Raw genomic sequence first — 20,807 nt, forward strand, 5'->3', positions numbered from 1 at the left:
TACGTAGGCTTACAGGAAGTGCTGACCTCGCAGGGAGACGATCGTAGCGATCCAAACTGTCCCATGGTGCATCAATATTACCCAGAACTCAACACGGCCTCACAACCGAGATGGCTGCCAAAACAGTAAAGCAAAACCAGGCCTTTTAATGGAAGAAGTCCAAACTTACGAGTGTATAAATAACAAGTTTTCGAAGGACTATAAAAATAAGTATGTTAGGTTCAACAGTTGGAAATCTATAGGAGAAACGTTTGGATTGGATGCGTATCGAAAATCTGTATTTTTGTCGTCTATAGCTTCTCTTTCCCTTCTTCGTCGTAAAACGGTAATAATAAGAAGATAGGAGGCCACTAGGTTTGCTCTTTCATCGAAGGCCGCCATTTTCTTGAATCTGCCGCCAAAATGATTGTTGTTGGGCCTAGGTCTTGGGGCGATCATATGAGAACCTCCTAATGGCTTCCAATCGCTTCGATCGCCTCCGATCGCCTTGGTGGTTGCAAACGATCGCGGCGATTGAAATGATCTGGGCGGTTATATGAGAAGCAACCTTTAACTGTAGCTTTCTCTTTCGGCTCGTCACGCAATCTTTCTCCTCCAAAAAAGATTGCGTGACGAGCCGAAAGAGCTTCTAGGAGGGAAAATACACTAACCTCGGTCAAACGTAAAAAAATAAGAAGAGTTCTTTAGAGAAAAGGTTTCTACTTTTAGAGCTCACAGATGGTGCTAATTACAAACCGACTTTCTTTTTTTTTCTGGTTTCGACACTAGCATCTCATGTGAATGAAAGGTTTAATCAAACAAACAGTTTAATTAACAAACCTTTTGTTTTTCTTTGTTTTTTAGTGCATGGAGGATTCACTGAATGGTCAAGCTGGGAAATGTGCAGCGCATCCTGTGGTGGTGGTCAGCAGTTGCGAACGCGGACCTGTACAAATCCACCACCGAGTGGTGGAGGAGATGATTGCACTGGAGATCGTATAGAGAATAAATCTTGTAACAACGAGTCGTGTTATGGTGAGATGATTTGTTCGTTTGTTTTCAATTGTCCACAAGATGTTGATATTGAAATCGTAATACAGCGGAACCGTGCAAACGGTTTAAGCATTTGACCAACATTCGTTCGTAAAAAGTTGAACGGATGTGTGGTCAATGTTGGACAAATGTTGAACGGAGTGTTGAAACGGCTTCAACACCATTCAACATATTTGAGAACAAAGGAAATGTTGTATGGATGTGGAATGAAAATTTAAACCAATTTTAATTTAATTCAACAAGCTTTCAACGTTTTTTATACTTTCGACGATGTTGAACGACCTGTTCAAACGCCCCCGACATTTGGTTCAACAAAATGTGGAACGCATGTTGAAGCAAATGTTGAAATCGTTTAAACGGGCATTTACGGACTCAGGCTCTTTGGCCAGTGGTTGGTCGACCAACCGCTGGCCAAAGACCTGAGGACTCTGGGTACGAGATTGCTGCTGTCACGTACAGTTGTGTTCGTCGGGATGAAAAACTCCTATACTTTTCTCTTACATTAGCCCACTTAATACGGACACTGGTTAATACGGACAGCGGACACTTTTCTGTTCCCGAGTTACACGCTCTCACACAAAGTTAACCTCGCTTTACGGACATTATTATCTGTGCCCTGTATAAATTGTCTAATATTCAGTCCGTCTGGCTGAGCCACAACCTGAAAATATCGGCGCAGAGAAAATTCGCACACTCTCTTTAATTATTACGTTGTCTGTCACCTTTGAAACACTTAGAGAACATTAATTTTAATGTGAAGCTATTTGAATGAGCGCAAGGTTTCTTTAGTTTGAACTTAAGTTACTATTAAGACATTAAAGTGCCGATAACCGCAAAAATTCTTTTCGCTTAAATAAATCTTCGCACCTGTTCGAAACGCATTGAGCCTTTTTGCGCCTTTTTTCAACTAAATCTTGACTTTCTATAAGCTGTAAAAGTTACGAAATCTAGCCATCATCTGTCCCATGACCGAGCTGGTAAGGGGCATGGGTCTATTCCTTACATGACGTCACAAACTGCTTTGCATGCATTTTCACAAAGACTTAATACAATGCACATCAGTTTGTGATGTCAAGGAATAGACCCATGCCCCTTACTAGCTCGGTCATGGGACAGATGATGGCTAGATTTCGTAACTTTTACAGCCTATAAAAAGTCAAGATTTGGTTGAAAAAAGGCGCAAAAAGGCCCAATGCGTTTCGAACAGGTGCAAAGATTTATTTAAGCGAAAAAAATTTTTGGGGTTATGGGCACTTAAAATATCGTTTTGTTTCTTTTAAATTGTGTGCTTTAGTCTTTGTATTGATAAAATAAATATCCGTGGCCTCTCTTGTGAGATCCCGCTTAATGTGTACACCTGGATAATGCTGACACTTTTGCGGGTCTCTTTAACGTCCGTATTAACCAGGGCCATTGTAAATTCACTTTAATTCAATAGACGACCTATGATTTAAGACTGGTAATAATCAAAGATTAGAGAGTGCGTTCGATATCACCAGGCTCTCTCTCCTTTGCTAACTTTGTAGTGATGTCATCCGCCCCTAGAAAATCTGCCGGGGATGCCAGATACGCGTCCCAAGATCCATTCATTCAATCAACGTTGTCCAATACAATCTCGACTCCAATCTTATTAGGAGTGCGTTCTTTCTTAGTCGCAGACCGCTCTCAATAGGATCGGAACCCGGGGAGGGGGGGGGGGGTACTCCTCGGAATTCTTAGTGGGGGTGTGCCGCCCGGGCCTTCAATTCCCGACCCTATTTCAGACCTAAACATGCCATTTTCAACACCCGTTTTCAGACCTGATAATAATGCATCAGTGCCGAACGGAAGTTGACCCAAGGAGTAAAAGTAAGCTGGAATGACATAGTTTATCTATTTCTTTTTCTCGCTATCAGTTAGTCGTTCCAGTATCGTACTGAGAAGAAAGATATGTTGGTAAGCTTTCGTAAATGTTCCCGGCCCCAAAAACCCGACCCGATTTCAGACCGTAATTGTCAAAATCTATCCCCTTTTTCAGACCAAAACGGCTAAAAACCATACCCTTTGGGGCGGCACATACCTATATACCTTATATAGGGGAGTACCCCCCCCCCCCCCGGGGATCGGAAGCGATCTCAGTTATCGATACACAACCTTGTCCCCAGTCGTCTTTTAGAGAGTAAAATGATCATTGGCGATCACGTGGTGGGGACGTGGGGGGAGTGGGTTAAACAACCTCGTTCTCAGGACTTTTCCATTGTTACAAGGGAAAAGGTACAGGGAATGAGGTTGGGGTTAAAAGAAGGGTTAACTGTTTTTGTGATCAGGATGGAATGGTGTTGAGGATAATGTAACAGGGCGTGTAGCACTAAACAACGCTATCCCGTTTTTGAAGGCTTCAGTGGGAACTGGAGGGTTTACATTAGAACATTTACACTTGAAGGGACACTCTCACGGCGATTTTGTTGTGTTGTTCAAAACAACTCAAATATTTGACAAAGAACCTTTTTTCTAACATGAAATTGTTGTTAAGACAAGGGGAGAAAATACTATAAGATTCCTCCGAGAAAGAACAAACTATAATCCGTTTTTGGCGACTTCTCTACAATAAACAGGAAGAACTTGAAAAAATTGGCCAACGTTTTCAAGTTGCAATCCACTTCCATCCTAGCCATCCGCAGCCAAAGATAATTAATAGTAGTTTCTGTGCACTAGTAGGGTTATCGCTTACACAGCTAATTCATTATTTTGATCATTCGATCAATTGTGTTATGTAATTCTAGCATCTATAGTTTTAGTCTGTAACATTTATAGTATATTCTGATGAGTTTACCGTGTATAAATAAAGTTGTTCAATTCAATTCAATTCAAATATGTTTCTTTGGCTGTTCAAAGTGACACAATAAATAGGTAACACTACCCCTTTGAATACGAAGAATATTAACCACAAAGTTAATGGCGTTTACATTTGTTTTGTGCAGAGTGCCCAGAAGGATGGTCTCAATATGGTGACTACTGCTATCAAGGATTTAAAGCTAAACTCGAGTGGGAAGACGCCAGGAATGCATGTCTTCTCTTAAACGCTGATTTGGTCTCTATATCCAGCCAGGCTGAGAACGACTTTGTTGAGATAACAGTAATGAAGAGTTTCGGTATTAAAAGTGCTTGGATTGGACTGAAGAGGGTCGGTGAAGAATACGTTCAGTGGAGTGATGGAACGCCATTCAGGTTCCATTCATTTCGGCAATATGAGCCAAGTGGAGGCCCGGAACACTGCGTAGCATTGCAAGTTAATATCGATTGGAATGATGTGAGGTGTTGGTGGTCTAATTACTACGTCTGTAAAAAAAGAGGTGAGTGGATACGCAGGGGGAGTGGGGTGATTAAAAAGTTTTGTACGTGGAGGCTCCGTCCTGAGGCCCAAACCCTCTATATCTAGAACTGCACGCTAATTAGATGTATGAACTGTATGATGAACATCACAAAGTGTCCCCTACCCTAAATTCTTACTAAAACACAAAAAATTCTGTCAAACATGAAGTCATATGAAAACGACAAAAAGGTTCTGTCTGATATAAAGTACCCAAAATCAGGAAAACGACAAAAAGGTTCTGTCTGATATAAAGTACCCAAAATCAGGGTTAGGTGCATTTCTGGACAAAAGTGATACCTTCTATAGAAAAAGGTACTCCTTTCACATGTCCACTGACAGTAGAAACACTGAATCCCTTTTCCTTATCTCTGTTCGACTTTTAAATACCTAAATGACATTTTTGTCCTACTTTTTCAGCTATGCTTCTGCTCGTGTAATCCTTACACTTTCATATAGCTCCAGTCTGGAAAAAGTTACGCCTTTCGGGACGGAGCCCCTCCCCCACCTGGAGTGGATAGTCAACATAAATGGAAGAACGGCCAAAGCCCCTAGCTTTGACTTGAGCCTCTCATGTAGCCCGCGTAGCACTCTACGGTTTTCTTTCCAAGCGAGCGCGAGGCGGAAACGACAGCTTTCGGAGAGAAGGAGCAAAAATATGGGAGGAGGACTCCTCCATTTTCTTTCTTGCTTTTCCTCCCCTGTAGCTATTAGGGAACTTAAGCAACGACAATGGCGACGGCAACGAAAACGTCACTTGAAAATATAACTTCATTTTATTTGGGCTACTTCACGATTATTTCAACTTATTCAACTTGTACAAAAACAGCGAACTACCTAGGAACTAAAGTGGTAGCCGTGGCTAAGAAAGAGCTTTGAAAGTTCACCGTCGTGTGTTCACGTACTCCACAAAACCTTGAATGTGGTCATTTCACGTTGTCGTTTTGCAGAGGACGACGCAGAAATGTATCAAAATTTAAAACGCACGTGCAAAGCGATTGCTTTTGCTAATTAAACCTAAAGCTTTGCGACGTTGTCGTTGCCGTCGCCGTCGTCGTTGCTTAATTGAGTTCCGTAATGCTGGCTTCTCGAGCGTGCGCGCGCTTGAAAAGGAAACCACAGACTACGGTATCCCAGTTTTTTTCTCTCCTCCCGCGTATCGCGTTTCCTAGCGAGAGGCGATTTTAACGCGCGCGCGCGCTTGTCTCGCTCGCTGTTATGTAAAATATCGCTGAGAAAAACTAGAGAGTACTCGTATAGCACGGACCGAACTTTATGCCTATGGTATGGTTTCAGGAATCCCACCATGCAAAGACGCTGCAATTGGTATGGAAAATGGACGTATAGCAGACATTCACATTACATCCAACTCATCTATGCAAGGATTTGAAGCCCAAAGGGCACGCCTAAATCATCAATCTTCCTGGTGCTCGCTGTCCGACTCGCCCTCCTATCTTCAAGTTGACTTGAACGCAAATTATCTCATCTGTGCTATTGCGACTCAGGGCAGCGGAGATAGTGCAGTCTCCGCATTCGTTATGGAGTATAAAGTGGAGTTTTCTATCAATGGCACTGAGTGGGATTTTTATCGTGGTTTAGCTGGTATACAGGTAAAATTCACAAAATAATGAATCTCAGTTTCCACGGTTTAAAGTGTTATCATTATGGTGGTTTCAACTCTCACTGTCCCTTGCTCAAACTGTGTGTTGCCTTTCAAGTTACTTGTCAGGAAGTGTCCCACCATAGAGTGGCGAGACTCGAAGTAACGTTGGAAATACCCCAGGTACCAAAGTTTTTTTTACTCGCACGCCGCGAGGAATTGAGATCGACCGGACGCCGATCATAATATTACTGAACCAATATTACTGAACTACAGGAAACTCATGAGAGCTAAGGCCATTTCTATCGTGGGACAAAAGGTGAAATTCGGAGTCAGTTTTGCCTTGAGCGCTAGTAAAACTTGGGAAAGAATTTTGTTTTCTTACCAGATTGTCACGTTCTTTACATGTGCTATTGTGTTTTTCAGTACTTTCAAGGAAATAATGATACCAAAACAGTCCACAAGACCGTGTTTCTTCAAACAGTCTTTGCTCATCACGTCCGCATCTGGCCAACGAAGTGGTCCAACATGTCGTGCATGCGCATTGAGCTATATGGAAAACCACCTGGTAATGAGAGCGGTAAGTCGATTCACAGTTTGTGGGTAATTTGAAAAAAGGTAGGAATTCAAAGGGCTCGATGAACTGAGAAATATAATCATTTCAGAGTGGCATCTTGTGGCAGAGGGAACTCAAGCAATGCTATTGAGGGGGGTGGGGACCGGTCAGCCAGTGACCTATAGAACGAAAAACCGCGAGGTACTGGACAACTGACTTGCGAAACTCTTTTCGTGTTTTTTTATGAACAGTTTGAAAATTTGGCAGCAGGACTGCACCTGGTTGTTGTAAGCTCTATTTACACTGGACCCTGATAACCATGCAGCTCGACTGTTTTTATGTCAAGAGCATTGTTTTGCTATGTGTTCTGTTGTCCTCTCGACCAATAATATGAGACGTTGAATGCGGTGCTGGTCGTACCAAATTTGGAGCATCATATCGCACGCTAGGTATGCTACAGCTCCAATAGGCCTCACTATGAAAGCGAGGCTAAGTGCAAAAGCTTTTCATATGAAAATTAGTTTTGTTTGCATACGAATGAAAACTAATTTTCAAAACAAAAACTTTGCACTTAGCCTCGCTTTCAAAATGAGGTTCAAAGCAACTCGGAAATGATCTTCTAGCTCCGAATGGTATCTAAGGGCTTCTCGTTTTCAGACCTCCCATTCAAATTGGCGCCATCGGTTACAGACCTTAGTTCAGGTAGACCTCGCGTACTTAAAAAAATGTCGATAACGAATCGAATATAAGTTGAGGCCTTGCGAAGCAAGGGATTTATTTTTGGTTCCAAGATGAAATGAGGGTTCTTAACCTATTGCTTACAAAAAAGGACCTCGTGTAACGTAACATAAAATGGAGAAATGTCGCATTTTTTCGCTCCCACAAACGTTGCGAAAGGTAGAACTGAATGCTATTTTTCGCAATTATTTTGTATGTGCTTACAAAGAGAAAAAATTCGGAAAATGTCCGTTGCACAGCATGCTACAGTAGGCAGTTTTTCGTTCTGGAGAAGCTGGCTGCACCAGTGCAGCACTAAACGTTGCATGGTTAACACCGCTTTTAGACTTTTTCAAATAACTGAATTTGCTTTCTTTTGTCTCTTTCAGAAAAACCTCCACCCTTGGTAACAAACATTTTACCCCATACCATTGGGATGCACATTTTCAGCATCTCTTGGGACAGGCCACCTGCTTTTCGTTCACTTGTAGCGTTGCTAGGATACAAAATCGTTTACCATCCAGTCACAGTGAATCCAACCAATGTAACGATAACAGTGGACCCTAGTATGACCACTTACAGCATAGCTGGCTTGGAGAGAAATCAAATATATTGTGTCAGAGTTCTTGCCTACAATGAATATGGCGATGGTGAAATCAGCAATTGCACAAAAGTAAAGACAGCTCAGGGTAAGAAGTATGTTCTTATTAACTGAGCAACAGGTATGCGCTCTGTAGGTAGTGAATCGGTCCCCACGCCCTGGTCCCGCCTTTGGTGTAATAAGAGGAGTTCTCAATTGAGCAGCTTTGTACTGGTAATTACATGATTTCGAGTGCAATTTGGAATAAATAAGCAGGAGTTATTTTTTTCAAAGGCTAACAAAATTGCACGAGTTCGTAGGGCGAGTGGAATTTGTGGTCTTTGAAAAAAATATGCCAGTGCTTATTTATTCCAAATTGCACTATAAAAATTATAATCATAATCATAATATTCATGAAAAAAATGCGAGATAGCCTGTCATAATTGTGCAGGAGCATTAAGCATTCGTAGACCTTCCAGTTATGTTGAAACATCTTCGGAAATATTCGACTGATCTTCTGGAGTCTTCGGGTAATCTTCGGAAATCTTCTAGATGAGAAGCGGAGCGATGATTTTATTTTTGAACCATCACTGCGCGTAGCAAAGCAAACCCGAAGCAAACGGCACTTGCTTTCGATCGCTCAGTTAAAAACAGTTAGTGGGTTACACGCTTGCGTTAAATAAAATAAAATAAAATAAAATAAAAGTAAAATCACTTTATATAAATGTCAATGTACTTAGCGTAGAGCACTTACTGGGGAAACTCTCCAGATCGTATTGGAATTTGGAAATGTTGGGGTTTTTGAGGAACAAAGAGGTAAAGAACTTTACTGGTATTAATCGGAAAGTTGGTGGGGCGAGGGAGCGCGAAAAAGTAAGAGAAGAAAGGGAAGATTGTAGTAGGTGTACTCGGAGAGGGAGGTAGGGTGGGAGCAAGAAAAAGTGAGAGAGAGGGAGGGATCCCTCTCCGCAGTCCCCCTTTTATCTCAATTTTTCACGCTGCCACCCCACCCCACCCCCCTTCCCCGATTACGCATAGTACGAGAGCTAGTTAAACAATTACAAACTGATCGGTAGAAAACTGGTATAATATCTTTGTTGTCTTTGTTGTTGTATGTATTCCTCCACAGCTTGTCTTCAGGGATGGATCCAGTTCCAAAGTGATTGCTACTTACTCGTTCAAGACAATACAAAAAGCTGGCACCACGCTGCCATTGACTGTCTCAACAGAAATTCAGACCTACTCTACATACTGTCAATTAAAGAAGATCGGTTCATCGACTCAAAGTTGATCAACAAATCAACAGTCAACGAAGTTTTCATCGGCCTTTTCGAAAGCGGTGATAATAGCAATCGTTTTTCACTCTGGAGTAGCGGGCATAGCGTCGACTTTACGAACTGGCAGGAAAACACGACAGATTTTAATTCAAATGGAACTGCTTGTGTGGCAAAGAACAAAACTACTTTTGGACAGTGGGTGGTTGTGAATTGCTCGGAAATGATCCCTTTCATCTGCAAACGACGAGGTATGTTGTGCAATAAACGATGGATCAGAAAATTAACTCCGTGCAGTGTATGTTAGAGTGCTAAAGTGAACTCATAAAATTTCTCACTGAGCGTTAACCCTAGTAAAGTAATGGGAGCCCGAGTCCGTTTTCTTATTCTGGACCTTCCCAAAGCAAAAACGACTACTTATGGCCTACACTCCTTTTCATACTTAGCTAGTAAAATATGGAACTCTCTCCCGGACACTTACAGGACATCTGACTTTCCTCAATTCAAACAAAAGATCCTTAATTATGCGGCCATTCCACAGTGTATATAATGTATGTATATAGTGTATATATAATGATAAAATTGTTATTGTAATTGTATTTCATTTTATTTTATTCTGTCTATTTACTCTTTCTTTCTAATATTTATTTTCTCGAAGATATTAGCTATTCAAAGCTACTCTACAAATTCGAGGATAAATGAAGTATATGCATGTATGTATGTATGCATGTATGTATGTATGTATGTATGTATGTATGTATGTATGTATGTATGTATGTATGTATGTATGTATGGATGGATGGATGCATGCATGCATGCATGCATGTATGTATGTATGTATGTATGTATGTATGTATGTATGTATGTATGTATGTATGTATGGAAGCATGTATGTATGTATGTATGTATGTATGTATGTATGTATGTATGTATGTATGTATGTATGTATGTATGGAAGCATGTATGTATGTATGTATGTATGTATGTATGTATGTATGTATGTATGTATGTATGTATGTATGTATGTATGTATGTATGTATGGATGCATGTATGTATGTATGTATGTATGTATGCATGCATGCATGCATGCATGCATGCATGCATGCATGTATGTATGTATGTATGTATGTATGTATGTATGTATGTATGTATGGATGGATGGATGGATGGATGTATGTATGTATGTATGTATGTATGGAAGCATGTATGTATGTATGTATGTATGTATGTATGTATGTATGTATGTATGTATGTATGTATGTATGTATGTATGGATGCATGTATGTATGTATGTATGTATGTATGTATGCATGCATGCATGCATGCATGTATGTATGCATGCATGCATGCATGCATGCATGCATGCATGCATGCATGCATGTATGTATGTATGTATGTATGTATGTATGTATGTATGTATGTATGGATGGATGGATGGATGGATGGATGTATGTATGTATGTATGTATGTATGTCTTATGTAATAGGTTTTCTGTGCAGCAAGCTCAAACGAGACAAGAATTTGTTCGAGAAAGAAAGATATTAGCTATTCAAAGCTACTCTACAAATTCGAGGATAAATAAAGTATATGCATGTATGTATGCATGTATGTATGTATGTATGTATGTATGTATGGATGGATGCATGTATGTATGTATGTATGTATGCATGCATGCATGCATGCATGCATGCATGCATGCATGTATGTATGTATGTATGTATGTATGTATGTATGTATGTATGTATGTATGTTACATACATACATGCATGCATGCATGCATGTATGTATGTATGTATGTATGTATGTATGTATGTATGTATGTATGTATGTATGTATGTATGTATGTCTTATGTAATAGGTTTTTTGTGCAGCAAGCTCAAACGAGACAAGAATTTGTTCGAGAAAGAAAGCTGAAAATAAAATTTCTGTAAACAGAGTCTAGGGGACACAAATTTCTGTTCAATAATATTTTTGACCCGAGATGGCTGGTTCCTAGACCACGAATAGTGTCTTATTTTTGACAGAGAATGATAAGAGTGAGCGAATGAAATACCGGAGTGCGCTCGAAAATCCCCTTGGTAGACAATTTTCACGTGGGTTTTTTTTAGTGTTTCGCTCGCTCTACTATCGCTGAGAAATTAAATAAGGGACAACTCGTAGTCTGGCTGGTTTCTTTTCCATTTAGGAGAGTCTTCTGTATTGAAAATGTTTCCGGTAAGTTAGTTACGATACTCCGGCGAATGTTTTCATAGCCTTGTTTATATCGCTTACACTTGACACCATCGAGACCTTCTTTATCCCCTTCCAACTAACACTCCAAAGGAAGAATAAGTTCGTTTACAATGGTGTGCCACCAAGCTTCGTTCATCGTGGAGGCGCAGGATGTAATGGCTTAGTAACGCGCTGGACTTTCTTTTGAAGTTTCGATCGGAAGATCGGCGGTTGGTAGTTCCAGGGTAGGTTTTTTCGTGCATAGTGGTGTTGCTTTCTTTCACCACATTGTCTCTCTCTAACCTTGATATATGAGTGGGGTCAGTATAATAAACCCTGAATCTCATCCAGTGGGGGAAATAATAATTGCACAATCAAATTCTTATCTGACTATTCCTTTAGTTGAACTCAGTTTATGAATTCATTATCGTTTCCAGGGTTTTACCTTAACGATACTTCATGTGGAGAAGATGCCATAGGAATGGAAACAGGGGTCATCCCTAACAGCAACATAACAGCATCATCGAACGTAAAGCAAAGACCTCCACGGGATGGTCGACTTGGCTTATACGGTAGCTGGCGACCACGACCAAATGACACAGTGAATGCTTTTCTGCAAATCGATCTGGGTGTTGCGCACTACGTCTGCGCAGTAGCTACTCAAGGTAACCCATCCAGCAAACTCCTGGCTCGGTACGTCACAAAATATGGCTTACAGTTGTCGCTGAATGGAATCAACTGGACAGAGTATGAAGAGGTATAGTCTTGAGAATGATGTATTATTCAGTGAGTGACAGGCATACTCGGAAAAAAGAAATCCGAGGGCTCCTATAAGGTGTCGAACCTAAGACCTTCCGATTACTAGCTCGGATGCTCTACCACTAAGGTACAGGAGACTCGTGGGAGCTAACGCCATTAAACTAGGTTCATGGGACAAACATCCTGCATACTACTAGGTTTTGGATTTCAATGTGTGGCATATGCGCAAAGGATATATGTAATGGTATATTTAAGCCTGGTGAGAGAATGAGAATGATGTATTATTCTAGAAAGTGACACAGACATACTCGTATAAAGGAAATCCGAGTGCTCCTATCAGGAGTCGAACCTAAGACCTTCCGATTACTAGTTCGGATGCTCTACCACTGAGCTACAGGAGACTCGTGGGAGCTAAGGCCATTAAACTAGGTTCATGGGACAAACATCCTGCATACTGCTAGGGTTGGAATGTCATGTGTGCAAATGCTCAATGGAATAAATGTGATAGAATATTATTTTAAGCCTGGTGAAAGAATGAGAACAACAGACTTACAACAGAATTATAATCCATCTTTGTGCTTTCATCAAAGAAAATATATATCATGTGGTCCAAATGGGACATTGGTTACCTTCTGAGGTGCCTCCTCTGATTTCATGGGCTAAAACAAATCAAAGAAATAGAGCCAAATTTTCAGGTCTTAAAAAACCTAATAATAACGCAATAAAATCGAGTAAGGGATAACCAACTGGTTTGCCTGACACCAGTTTTGATTTTTAACAAATGTTATGTTCAGTTTGTATAGTTGTTTCACTGATTTATAGTGTCCCCAATTAGCGTCACAGTTCTAAATATAGCGCTAAAAAAATGCAACATTGGTGTTCATACCTGACTGGAACAAGAAACTGTTGGATGATGTTGAAGACGATATTTGATGGAACCAACATCGTGCAACATGTTGGATTCAACAATGTTGGACGATGTTGCATCGACATGTTGCATCCGTTTGGCGTGGCCTTTAAGGCTGATTTCCATATGATCGCAGATCGCAGATAGCAATAAGGTCTGCGATCGTCTGTGATCATATGGAAACTACTTCTGCGATCGTCTGCGATCCTGCGATTGCGATCGCAGACGATCGCAGAAGATAGAACCATGTTCCATCTAAAGGCTGGTTTCCATATGATCGCAGACGATCGCAGACCTTATTGCGATCTGCGATCCGCGATCATATGAAAACCAGCCTTTAGTGTAACAGATAAATATTATTAATTTTTCATTTGTTGTCCTTAGAAATTTGTTGGCAACTGGAATAACTATCAAGTACAGAAGAACTATCTAAAGAGCGGTGTAGTGGCACAGTTTGTTCGATTTCTTCCAGAAGAATGGCATTACACCCCTAACCTTCGGGTGGAAGTGTACGGAACACCAGCAATTCCATTTCCAGGTAACAATGCTCTCGTGACATCCGGTCACACAATGGCGTCATGTTATGGCTGAATAACTCAATAGTCTTTTCCAGATATCGGATATATCGTTGTAACATTACCTAGCTAAAGGATTCGAGATAAAAGAGAAATGTCTACAAAATTTTAGTCGGGATTCGCAATCTTTGTCTGGAATTTCTTTTGTATGGCACACTTTCTCTTTCGTCACTGGCAATAGATGGTCATGAACTGGACAGAAGCTGCGCAACTACGCTATGCGTACCAATATTTTTGGTGATAAAGACGAAGAAAGATAGTAGCTCGGTCATAGCGTAAGGGGGTGTTTACATGATACCGGCGCGACTTTCATTTCGGTACGAGTTCACTCCAGTTCCCTCTTGTGGCTCTGTATTCGTTTACATGACACCAGCACAAAATCTTGTACCGGAGCGAGTCCGGCATACCGGTGCGAGTTCACCCCGGTAACTGTACCGGGGCGAGATTTTTATTCCGCTACGAAAACTCATCCCGGTGTCATGTAAACGCGGTACGGCTGTCCGCTCCAGCATGAAATCACTCTCCTGGGGGTCTAGAACGGGTAGCGCATGTTCAAAACTCAAGTGGAACCACGAGCCGCAGGCGAGTGGTTTCACTGCCAAGTTTTGGACATCTTATAGCGTCATTTTATGGTCTATAAGAGTATAGACCATAGAAAACTGCCGTCGATTTGTTTTTTACAATAACATGGAAAACGTACGAGCGGAATTGGCTACTTTTTTTTTCGTTGAGAAAGCGCGCGCGTGACGTCTGAATTCGTTTTTATTGTCTGTACTCTTATAGACAATAGCTACGAGCCAATCAGCGCGCGGGACTTTGGACAGTTATTGTAAAGTCATAATTTGATGCCTCAACATTCCTATTTTAACTTCATTTTAGCGCCAACAGCATCACCCACAATTCCTTTCGCCCAAGGTATCAGTAGGACTTCGGTTCAGTTCAACCTCAGTTCCCCTCGGCCATACTACGCCGCGTATGACGTTACCGGGTACACCGTTGGTTACTGGAAGGAGGAGACAAGGGTTGTAAGAAGCATAATAGGCGATTTTTCTGTCGCAAACGTAACTTTTCCCCCCGGAAGCACCACGGCAATATTAGAAGGATTAGAGGTCTACACGAAGTACTGCTTGTCCGCGCGACTGGTCAGCAGTTTTGGCTCTGGAGAGTTTGGTCCTTGCACGACCGTGATGACACTTGAAGGCGGTAAAAGTCGATTTTATAGATGTGTGATTAATCACCTGACCTTTGCGTGGAAGCAAAGCTAGAGTTAACTTTTCTTTGATACAAATCTCATTGCTTTTTCATGTATAAACGCAAACCAGTTAGCATGTTCAAATGAAAAGCAGAAAGGTTTGTTTCAAAACAAAAGTCAACAGCAGCCTCGCTTCCTCTTACATGCTAGTTACCACGGTGCACTTATTCTCTAAAATAAATTATTGATAACAACAATCAAATCCCTCCTTTACGTCCTGTACTATAACACGCCGACACCATAGAGTTCTAAGGTGCCGACGTAACAAATATTTGAAGTTTTGAACTTATGGGATTTGTTAGTATATTCGGAAAGAGCATGATGAAAAATGCCTACTTGCCAAAAATCAGCATCTTATGGAAAGTTGGGGCTTATTTATTGCAAGTTTGTCTCTGTTCCAAATGCTTGGAACTGAGACAAAATTAGAAGGATTTGTATGGAGTCACCAGGGTATAACAGAGCTAATACCTCGCCCCAAATTGCAATAAGATGCTGATTTTTGGCAAGTAGGCATTTTTCATCATGCTCTTTCCAAATATACTAAAAAATCCCATAATTTCATAAATTTAGTTTTTATGACGCTATCACTTAAGCACTCTATTAACGCTATTACTTGAGACCGAAATTCGTATGGAGTTTCGAATTGTAGCACAGGCGCAAGCTTAACTCGACAATTTTTTTTCGTTCGGGTGTAAACGGTGACCAAGTTTACGGTAATGACCGATCTTTGGCACGTTATATTTGTCCGTCGAAACGCTGATTGACCAGCTTCCTTTCCAAGAGTTTATGACAGTGATTGGACGCCGCGATAAACTGTCCTTCATTCTCATGAAACTTTGAATAGATTCAATCTCGGTAAAAGGGCAAAGACGTTGGCCAGCAGGGCGGCAGTCTAATGTTTTACAATAACTGCAGAAATTCTCGCGCGCTCATTGGCTAGTTTTCATTGTCAATAAGCGGACAGACACATGAATTTATAATTTATGCGATGTTGACGAAACGAACGAGAACAGGGAATTTGAAAACAACCAAACATCAATCTGTCACTCTTCAACCAATAGAAAGGCTCCCTTTTTTCTATTAACCAATAAGAGAGCGAGACAAGTTTTTGATTTTGGTCGCGTCAGATTTAATAAAATTTAAAGTTTTTCGTATTTTTATCCCGCGTGTTGACTTCATTTTGTCCCTCCTTTTTGTTGTAGTAAAAACAAATTGACGTCAGTTTTTCATGTCAACATTGTCAAAGGAGTCTGCGGTATCCACAGCTACTTTGACAATTGTAAGACGAAGTACATGATCAAATTCAATAACAGGATAGAGGCATGAAAAACTGACGTCAATTTGTTAAGTGGAAAGTATCGGACAAAACCCAACAACGACATTTGAACGAGAAAAAAATCAGGAGACTGGAGACTCTAACCCTTTTTCTTCATCGTATGTTAATTCTTTCAAGGAATGTAAATTCTTCTTCTCTAATCCTGGAGTGATTTTTTTTCTTTCACTTTCTCTCCAGTCCCCGACCAGCCTCCAGATGAAATCACAGCACATGTTTCCTCCTCAACCTCGATCAATGTCAGCTGGAGCCCTGTGCCTCTTGGTCATACGAATGGAGTGGTAACTGGCTACAGAGTATTTTATATCGACGCAGCTGAATCGCAGGCGAAGTTGAATATTACTGTGGAATCAGCGAACGTCTATTCTGCAAAACTGACTGGCTTGTTACGGTACACTAATTATTGCATTCAAGTTCTGGCGTTCACAAGCCAAGGCAATGGGAACATTAGTGATTGCCTTATTACTTTGACTAGAGAAGACGGTAAGGGAGTAAATCACTTTATGCCTCTTGTTCGTTTTAAGGTGCGTTCACACTGCAAACTAAAGGTTGCAAACTCGTGTTGGCATTTTCAAGTTTGCGAGTGTGAACACGAATTTCAGCCCACAATAATTTGTGTAAACTGTTGCGTAAACAACTCTACAAACAAAAGCTTGCAAACTCGTGCAGGCATTTTCAGGTTTGGATGTGTGAACGCGAATAATTTCTGTAAACTATTGCTGTGCAACCCCGTCCTTTTGCTTCTGCTTTTTTCACTTCTACATTTTTTGTTAATATTCATTTTTTTTCTTACATCATCCATACAGTTTCGTTTCCAGCTAGATAAAGCAAAATAAATAAATACAGTAATTTAAAAATGTGGCAGCACCAACACGCTGCTAATAAACCTATGAAGACAAACAGAACTACTCTCTAATTTGGCCAACTTTTGAAGGTTAAGTTGGCAAACTTGCATTTTGTCTTCAAACACCACAGAAAACGGCATTAGCATGCTCAGACTAGGTGCCTGTGCCTGGAAACTGTAAAGGACGTTGTTTAGCCTCCTTGGTACCCAAGAAGCAATCGTGTTCTTGTCTTGTTCGTCAATAAAGCACCCACAATTTTGTTTACTGTATCGTAAGGAGGCATGAGGAATTAAAGTGGGAACTGACAAAATCCTGTTCAGACCAGTACCCGTGCTGAAGAACGGTGCCCGATTACTACCCTTGGAGGTAGTGCCCGTGCCCGGGCACGGTGCCCAGAGTTTTGCTCAGGCAACGCCAAAACGCTATGTTCAGACCAGTGCGCGTGCCCGAGGAACCAGCACGGGCACCTGAACAGACCGGGGCCTACAGAAAGGGTTGCCGTCTAACTTAGATTTAAGAAATAATTTGAAGTTTGTGTAGTTTTGTCGTGTGATGACACCAATTTGCTAACTTTTTGAAGGTTGACCAACACGAGATTTTTAACTTAAAAAGCTTAAAAGCTAAGAACATAATTTACATGGCCATCCATGTCTTAAATGTTTCATCTGCAGTTTAAATGTGATATTCACTTTCATCAGTCAAAAGTGTGCTAGGAGAAAACTGCACTGAATCCTTTTTCCGTCGCACGCTTTTTTTGCTTCTCGCGTTTCGTGTGTGTGTTTTGTTGTCGTTGTTTTGTTTTCTTTGTTTGTTTGGTTTTTTTTTTATATTTCGGTGGAGAGAAAATAAAAAGGAAACACGCTACTCCTAGATTTTCTTTAACGTTGCAATTTTCTCATTACCAGTCCCCAGCGCGCCACCTATTGATGTCACAGTCCAAAGTTCGGGAATGACTTCTCTCTTAGCTAGCTGGAAACCAGTTCCCTCAGGTCACGAGAATGGTGTGATCACGGGTTACAAGGTTCTTTATGTGGACATAAACCAGTCTCAACCGAAGATGAGTATCAATGTTTCGTCAGCAGTTTTGTCAGTGAATCTAACTAACCTGATGGTTTACACTAATTACTGTGTTCAAGTGTTAGCGTCCACACGGGAAGGTGAAGGAGTGCTTAGTAACTGTGTTGTGGCATCAACTGATGAAGGGGGTGAGTAATAATGAAGAATTCTTTGATTTTGTACGGTTGTTTTCATTTTCTGGATAGGTAAATTATGTATTCTTTATAATCCGTTACCTCAAGATTGGACTCGTTCACTGACGCAAAAGTTCAAACAACCTTGTACAGCATAATGAACAGCACCACAGGAAAGTACTGCTCAGTGGCTTTCATTAGAAAGGTCATACTTTAGGATTTCATCCATAAACTCAAAAGTTAGAACCACCTTGTACAGCATAATAAACAGCACCAGAGGAAAGTACTGCTAAGTAGCTTTCATTTGAATAGTCACACTTTGGGATTTCATCCACGGACTCAACAGTTAAAACCACCTTGTACAACATAATAAACAGCACTGACCACAGGAAAGTACTGCTCAGTAGCTTTCATTAGAAAGTTGATACTTTAGGATTTGATCCATAGACTCAAAAGTTAGAACCACCTTGTACAGCATAATAAACAGCACCACAGGAAAGTACTGCCCAGTAGCTTTCATTAGAAAGGTCATACTTTAGGATTTGATCCATAGACTCAACAGCTAGAACCACCTTGTACAGCATAATAAACAGCACCACAGGAAAGTACTGCTCGAGGGCTTTCATTTGTGTGATTGTGAGGAAAAGCTTTCCTGTAAAAAAATATGCGAGATCGATTGTTATTTTAAAATTATGTAACACCGCATGCCTATTAATAATCAAGTTCTCTACTTATTCTCTTTGAATCTGCAGTACCATCAGCGCCTCCTACCAATCCCTCCGCATTCATGGATTTCAACACCGTCAGCTTATCCTGGGGCCCAATCCACGCGCAAGGCATAAACGGCGAGCTTATGGGGTATGCAGTTCTCATCGAAGCCTACAAAAAATACGTATATACAGGACCGTGTTATTTATCCCTGAAGATTGACAACTTGAATTTTACAAGCGACATTTGTATTCAAATGGCTGCTTTGACCACAGCCGGGCTTGGAAAACGTACGGATTGTGTTCCAGTAACAACCGGTGAGTCACTCAAAATGGCCTCATCCTTCCCCTACATAAATTATATAGGTATGGATAAGTTGGTTTAGCTACTTTGTCTGAAATGTTTGCCCGCCTTCTTTACGAAATTAGCGGAATCGTTGAGTATTGTTTTAAACTGGCAATGAGGTTTTTCTTTATCTTTCAATGCTGGCTGCAGCGGCTTCTTTAATGTAATTGCTTAAACACGGCTCTCATGTAAAGCAGTTTACTTAATTTATTGTAGGTTTAGATAGTTTATATTACGAATTTTGTAACTAGTATTTTTATAAGTAGTACCTAGTTTAACTGATGAGAATACCGTGGATAAATAAAGTTATTTGACTTTGACTTTGACTTTGACTTTGAGGTGGTGGGGTGGGTCACCTTTACAAGTCATGTTGGCTTGTAGAGATAACCCACCCTACCCACCTCAATTCCAGTTTAAGACAACATGTAATGATGTACACCTACTCAAAGGTACTGTAGAGGGGTAGAGGCAGCCTTGTCCCCAGGCTATTAAACATTTATCGAGTCGAGTGAGCCTGGTCCAGGCTTGAGCCGAATGCCGAATTTATCAAATCAATTTGATGGATGACGTTTTATTCATTAGGTCATTCCGAGTTGCTTAAACATCATTTTAAAAGCGAGGCTATTAAAGAACAAAGTTTTTCATATGAAATTCAGTTTTGTTTGCATATGAATGAAAACTAATTTTCATAATAAGAACTTTGCGCTTAGTCTCGCTTTCATAATGAGGTTCAAAGCAACTTGGAAATGGCCTGTTACGTGTAAGTTCGATCGGGGATGATTTTGGGGAGGACAAAGACGAAAGCTCGGCTACCTTCTGACTTGGTTATTTTAAGTTACTTCGATCTTGTAGAAAGTCGAACCACGTCTCAATCAAACAATCAATCAATCAATCAATCTTTTATTTACCCACGTAACGTCTATGAGCTAACAAAAGCTCGTTCAAAATACGTACGTGCATCAACAATTTATAAAAATACAAGTTACAAAAACGTCTGCCACGTTCTGTGGAGTAGTGCTGGCTTATCACCTGTCTGGGTTAACCTAGGCTCACATTTGACTTTGCTGTCTACAACTGTTTACTTAAAAGTCTTAGAATAACATTATCACATGATTTTTTTGTTGTTGTTTCCTTTCAGCTCCCGACACCACCTCCCTTAGAGTAACTGTCACCAGGACAATGAATTTGACGACAATAAAGGTTTCGTGGGTACACCCCACGAAAGGATTTCTGGGTGGAAATTTACTTGGTTATTCCATCAAGTACCAAGCGGTCCGTCAAGGTGGCGAACCAATACCAGAGTCAAAGGTGGAACCAGCGTCTAAAGTTATAGTTTGTGCTAATTACAGTGAAAAAATCCTGACAAACCTATCTTCGTACACGATGTACAAAATTGAAGTGGCGCCCATACTGGCTGATGGAGAAGGAAACTACAGTGAACCAGTTTACGGAGGTATTGACTGACAACGCAAATAAATATAGCAATGCTGTGGTCCTCAGAGGGCACTCTGACCACTATCGGGAGTTGTTTCTTGGTAGCCCCGAGTTGAACTCCTCCGCCTCTCTTGTGAAT

General features: G+C 40.8%; 1 protein-coding gene across 2 annotated transcripts in view; it reads left to right on the forward strand.

The window, feature by feature from the left end:
• Positions 1-20,807, forward strand: part of LOC146463673 (uncharacterized) — a 42,051-nt gene that overhangs the window by 11,958 nt on the left and 9,286 nt on the right. For both annotated transcript variants that reach the window (XM_085084281.1, XM_085084280.1), the window contains 13 exons: positions 844-1,014; positions 3,993-4,364; positions 5,678-5,991; positions 6,408-6,561; positions 7,644-7,943; positions 8,964-9,359; positions 11,758-12,077; positions 13,371-13,524; positions 14,441-14,764; positions 16,327-16,629; positions 17,897-18,196; positions 18,934-19,206; positions 20,373-20,687. In XM_085084281.1, the coding sequence (XP_084940407.1) occupies positions 844-1,014; positions 3,993-4,364; positions 5,678-5,991; positions 6,408-6,561; positions 7,644-7,943; positions 8,964-9,359; positions 11,758-12,077; positions 13,371-13,524; positions 14,441-14,764; positions 16,327-16,629; positions 17,897-18,196; positions 18,934-19,206; positions 20,373-20,687 (3,696 nt within the window). The remainder of the gene's footprint in view (positions 1-843; positions 1,015-3,992; positions 4,365-5,677; positions 5,992-6,407; positions 6,562-7,643; positions 7,944-8,963; positions 9,360-11,757; positions 12,078-13,370; positions 13,525-14,440; positions 14,765-16,326; positions 16,630-17,896; positions 18,197-18,933; positions 19,207-20,372; positions 20,688-20,807) is intronic.

This window comes from Pavona decussata, unplaced genomic scaffold, assembly GCF_977016875.1.
Source record: "Pavona decussata unplaced genomic scaffold, jaPavDecu1.1 SCAFFOLD_175, whole genome shotgun sequence".
NCBI classification, from domain to species: Eukaryota; Metazoa; Cnidaria; class Anthozoa; order Scleractinia; family Agariciidae; genus Pavona; species Pavona decussata.